The sequence below is a fragment of the Salmo salar genome, chromosome 14 (assembly GCF_965601325.2).
Source record: "Salmo salar chromosome 14, fSalSal1, whole genome shotgun sequence".
Taxonomy (NCBI): domain Eukaryota; kingdom Metazoa; phylum Chordata; class Actinopteri; order Salmoniformes; family Salmonidae; genus Salmo; species Salmo salar.
Genome location: NC_138304.1, coordinates 19016823 through 19022822, shown reverse-complemented (window position 1 = coordinate 19022822; position 6000 = coordinate 19016823). Strand labels below are relative to the sequence as shown.

Sequence of the window (6000 nt, the reverse complement as noted above, 5' to 3'; positions counted from 1 at the left end):
TGTTATATCTCTCTCATTCTCTCTCTCTTTCTCTCTCTCTCTCTCTTACATCCAAGTAAATACACGTCTGTAACCTTACTGCGGATATCAAAATATGTCATAGGTGAGGACTGTAGTGCTATTAAAACGGCAAAGTGCATTTCACATTCAATCAGACTGCATGTTCACCACCCCAAGGCAGTGAAATGTACACTGCGTTCCAATCCAGTTTACTGTCAACACGGTGTATAGTAGCTGTATTGTAATGATATGGAAACTGTTCACTGACATGTGATGAGTCGCTGACAGAAAAGACAGATTGGAAAAGGATTTAAGGATTCCTGTTACAGACAAAATAATCTCTTATAATGTTAACTGCAGTGCTCATCCCAGTCTGATAGGAGATGGTGATGTACACCGGAACAAAAATATAAACGCGACATGCAAGAATTTGAAAGATTTTACTAAGTTACAGTTCATATAAGGAAATCAGTCAATTGAAATAAATGCATTAGGCCCTAATCTATGGATTTCACTTGACTGGGAATACAGATATGCATCTGTTGGTCACAGATACCTTAACAAAAAGGTAGTAGGGGTGTGGATCAGAAAACCAGTCAGTATCTGGTGTGACCATCATTTGCCTCATACAGCGCGACACATCTCCTTCGCATAGAGTTGATCAGGTTGTTGATTGTGGCCTGTGGAATGTTGTCCCTCTCCTCTTCACTTGCTGTGCGAAGTTGCTGGATATTGTCAGGAACTAGAACACGCTGTCGTACACATCGATCCAAAGTATCCCAAACATCATCAATGGGTGACATGTCTGTTGAGTATGCAGGCCATGGAGAAAATGGGACATTTTCAGCTTCCAGGAATTGTGTACAGATCCTTGCGACATGGGGCCGTGCATTATCATGCTGAAACATGAGGTGTTGGTGGTGGATGAATCGCACGACAGTGGGCCTCAGGATCTCGTCACGGTATCTCTGTGCATTCAAATTGCCATTGATAAAATGCAATTGTGTTTGTTGTCCGTAGCTTATGCCTGTCCATACCATAACCCCACCGTCACCATTGGGCACTCTGTTCACAACGTTGACATCAGCAAACCGCTTGCCCACAAGATGCCATACACGCTGTCTGCCATTTGTCCAGTACAGTTGAAACCAGGATTCATCCGTGACCAGCACACTGCTCCAGCAGGCCAGTGGCCATCGAAGGTGAGCATTTGCCCACTGAAGTCAGTTATGGCGCTGAACTACAGTCAGGTCAAGATCCCGGTGAGGACGACAAGTACGCAGATGAGCTTCTATGAGACGGTTTCTGACAGTTTGTGCAGAAATTCTTCAGTTGTGCAAACCCACAGTTTCATCAGCTGTCCGGGTGGCTCATTTCAGACCATCCCGCAGGTGAAGAAGCCGGATGTGGAGGCCCTGGGCTGGCGTGGTTACATGTGGTCTGCGGTTGTGAAGCCGGTTGGACGTACTGCCAAATTCTCTAACATTCTGGCAACAGCTCTGGTGGACATGCAGTCAGCATGCCAATTGCATGCTCCCTCAAAACTTGAGACATCTGTTGCATTGTGTTGTGTGGCAAAACTGCACATTTTAGAGTGATTATGCTGTTTAATCAGTTTATTGATATGCCACTCGTCAGGTGGATGGATTATCTTGGCAAAGGAGAAATGCTCACTAACAGGGATGTAAATACATTTGTGCACAAAATTTGACAGAAATAAGCTTTTTGTGCTTATGGAAAGTTCTTCTCTTTTATTTCAGCTCATGAAACATGGGACCAACACTTTACATGTTGTATTTATATTTTTGTTCAGTATAGTTTAGAGTGAGGCTGGCAAACTCCCTCAAAAAAGGCCCAGAATAAAATGCATTGTTGACTAACAAACGTAAAGATTTTTTGTGTCTGTGTGAACCCTGCTTTTCTCTCTTTGACTGCTCTCCTGTTGGTTTGTCCTGTCTTGGAATTTCCCTTCTGCAGGTTGATAAAGTTCATTCATTCGTTCATCAATCACACAAACATCCACCACAAAATGAACATGACACAGGGCATCTTTAAAATCTTACAAGGCATATAATTGACACAAGGTTCCAGGAACAAACAACAGCAAATTACACATATTTATTCAACCTCTTTTTTTCTTGCATCTATTGTCACCATAAACACAAAATCTCCATAGGTTTTTTTCTGAAAACAAATAGAACCAAAAAAAAAAAAAAAAGAATTTCCAATGGTTTTCTTTCAAATTGGCACCTTTCAGAAATGCCTGCCACATTCAACTCATGTAGGGGAAATAAACATGTCCAGGACCCCTGGTTATATTAGACCTGGGTTCGAATACTATTTGAAATCATTTCAAATACTTTATCTGTGCTTGATTGAGCTGGCCTGGCTTAATGGACCAATAGAATAGTCCCAAAACTGCAACCTCCGCCCATCTGCAAACCCAAGGCAGGGTAGAGCAAACACAAAGTGTTTGAAAGATTTCAAATAGTAGTTGAACCCAGGTTCAAGTTATACATTATGCTATTTCACCCTTCTCAAACTGCAGCCATCTCAGTGGTCCATATTTATCTGCATACACAAATACTCATCGATAGACGTTTATGGAGAGTGTCGACTCACCTATCGATCGCCATCTTGTGATCTCTGATCTCAGTCTTTGTGCAGACAATACCATCCTATCGACTTCCTAGGCCTCTTACGTCATAAAAGTGCAGCGTTTAAAAAGAGGGGGGATTTTGAATTATACAGACGAGAGCGGGAGAGGGGTTAGAGGAGGACAGGAGAGGGGGAGGAAGGGTGCTGGGGGAGGGGGGGGGTGTTGTGCAAATTTGTTCGGTGGCATTGAGAGGCGTGGCCATTAAAAGTGAGTGAAGTCGGCGTGAGTGAGTGAGTGAGTGGTTAACTGTGTTTTCGCATTGGAATGTCACTGTGGGGCAGCCACGGGCAGTTCACATGGTACGCTCCAGGGAACCCTATGCCTACTCACATAGTAACCTGTTCATCAGATCACTACCCAGTGTCACTATCATAATGCTTGTTTCTAGGCGTTTTCACCTATACAATAGATGTGTTCTGAGACCAAGGTTCATAGTCGGTCCGAGAGGACTCTTGTAGGTTTTCACCCAACCTTTACTTAATTATGTTCAATTGAGCCAATTGATTGAATAATGAAGTGCATATCAGATCAATGGAATAGAATTGTGTGAAGGCTGGAAGGAAAACCTGGATGCAAAGGACTCCGCCAGGACCGGCTTTGATGACAGCTGCAGTCCTCCTGCTTGAGTGCTCTGAACTCTATGGTTCTGAATGGGGTCATGTTATTTCCTGTGTGTTCCTCCTAAATTTTCACCATTTTCTGCCTCAGAAGCCAAAGTATAGGCATAGCGGACGTGTCCCACAGCTTCCTCGGTTCTGGTGTACAGCCATAGACTGAAGACCCTCAATTATAGTGTATGACCATATCTCTGGAGCCCTAACTCTCCCCAATCTCCTCCTTCATCGCACTTTCGATGTTGGCTATTGACGAGCACAGACAGTATCAAAACATCTCCATCTGTCTAATGGAAATGTCCACAACATTGTGTAGGAATCTATTGCTGTTCAAGAGACAATGCTTTCAATATCATGCGGAGTAAAACATGGAATCAGTTCTATATGCAAAATGTTTCTATCCGTTTCCATCTTGTTGAATAAGACCAAATAGACCTTCTTTATCATGCGACCACACACTTTTGCAGTTTAATGAAGCACTGTGTCATTGTCACGAAGCCACGCTGTCATGTCAAAGCGTTGGAGAACACGGAAGGTCATCATAACAAATGAATAGTATGCCATGAAGGACAGCCTGGGAGGGAGAGATAAAAGAGAGGGGGAGTGTGAGGGAGAAGAGGAAGAAGAACGTGGGAGATAAGACGGAAGGGAACGAGATCGGGGACAGAGGGAGGTGGGAGAATGCAACGGAAAGACAAAGAGAGGGGGGGTTAGAGACAAACACGAGAAAAAGTCAGCGTCACGGAATTTCCAATCGCTAAGTCAACTAGTTCAATAAGCGGTCGTTCAGACATGCACACAGTCTGCTTTGCAACAAGTGGTTCGAGTGCAGTATAACCCCTCCACTGTAGCTGACTGGCTCAGTCTGAAAATATTGGTCATAGGTACCATAACAACTCAGTCATTAGCTAGAAAGTAACACATTATAACGCTAACTGAGCTCCATTACCTGAAGACAGAACAAACACACACCCAGCCCTCTCCTAGTTTCCCTTCTTTCTGTAAGGTAGAGCACAAACTTCAACCTAAATATAGGTTCTACCATATACTGCCAATATAGTGTCGATACTGAGGACTACTGTGGTCACATTGACACAAATATGTTTTATGTTTCCAACAAATTCCCCAATCCAACTAAAGCCTAGAGAAACATATCTGCTTTGGGAAAGATAGAATGAGGGGTGGAGGGATGGAAGGAAAGATGGATAGAGGGATGGAAGGGTCAAGTTAGTCCCACAGCAGAGGATCAAGTCTTTGTGAATATGATCACGACTAATAGTACAGCTTACATTACTGCTGATGCAAAGCACTTTCATTTTCTCACTGTTGTGCCATGTGATGTTGTGTGGGTTTAACGCTAAGAGGTTTTCAGGGTCTTACCAAAACCCCTGGGGCCAGATTATCCTCCTTAAAACTCATCAATACTTTATTTCATTTGAGTTTGGGGTAGAAATACTTTTTGCCCAAAGACGCTTCAGGGGGTTTTATATGCTGTTTTTAATAAATAATGTCCTCAGACATAAAGACTGTTTAAATGAGTGGGAAAACAAACGTTTGGCTCAACGTGGCTGAAAAGTCCCCCCTACACAGTCTAAACCAACACTTACATCCTCTATATCGCTATGGTCTATAGACTGACTCCTAACATGTCTTAGGTACAGATATGTTAGAGCACCCAAACACCAGAAAGCAAAACTAAAGAAAAATGTGAAAAGACCAGCTGTAGTGGTGCCGTATACCGTAAAACAAAAGACAAGAACAGAACCCCAAAATCTATGAATAATATAATACTCATTACTCCATTTTTGTTCTGATCTGAGACCAAAAGGAAGTATTTTTCCTTATTTTTGTTTTATTTTGGCAAATTAACTAGGTAAACCCCCGACATCTTCTCCTCGCCTCTCCTCCCACCCCTCGTCCTGCCCCCCATGTACCAAACTCAGTCCCGATTGGTGGAATCCCCTGGAATCCCCTGTCAATTACCGCCGGAGCAACAACGTGACCAATGAGAGCAGGTAGAGGGCGATGAAGGGGAGATTGTGGTTGGCTGAGCCTTTCACAACCTTCTTGTTCTCCGGGGGGTAGGCATAGAGTTTGGGTCTGTCTGTGTTTGGGGCCATGAGGCGTGGGCCCCGAGCACAGTTATCGTCAGCGCACATGCCACTTCCTGAACCACTGACATCATCACCTGGGGACAGAGCAGAAAAACAAATACATTTTTAGAGAAAGAATCTGATCTGTATGGTATAGCAAGAAAATGTCTCTGCCTTATGTGCCAGTAAGCACTAAGGCGAAAAGGCAATACCACCCCTTTTCAATCTTACATTCATTATCTCCAGCACCATACCAGTGTCTACATGTGAAGAAACTCATTACAGGTTTCGAAAATCCCTGTTTTTTTACATTTAATCCCACTCTGATGTCATTGAGAAGTACTTTTTAAGGACCTTTCTTACCGTTTTAACCACAGAACATATAAATGAGCCGTTTTCACATATGAAGACACTGATATTGTGCTGGAGATAATTAATATGAGTTGAAAAGTGGTGGAATTGCTCTTTAAAGAGTTGATAATACATGCAAGCTCTGTGGCTGAAAAGTGCTTTTCCATTTGCAGCACTCTTTGTACATATAGATACTTCATTGGCTGGACTCCCAAAATGAAGATATATATTCTCTAATACCTTATCCTGTTATAAATTCCTAGTAACTACAAACAGCATTTAA

At 42.9% G+C, this 6000-nt stretch overlaps 1 protein-coding gene across 1 annotated transcript in view; it reads right to left on the bottom strand.

The window, feature by feature from the left end:
* Positions 1-2047: 2047 nt before the first annotated feature.
* Positions 2048-6000, bottom strand: part of LOC106568852 (glypican-1) — a 110254-nt gene continuing 106301 nt past the window's right edge. The window contains exon 11 of the mRNA XM_014139581.3: positions 2048-5461. Coding sequence (XP_013995056.1) covers positions 5253-5461 — 209 coding nt within the window. The 3' untranslated portion in view covers positions 2048-5252. The remainder of the gene's footprint in view (positions 5462-6000) is intronic.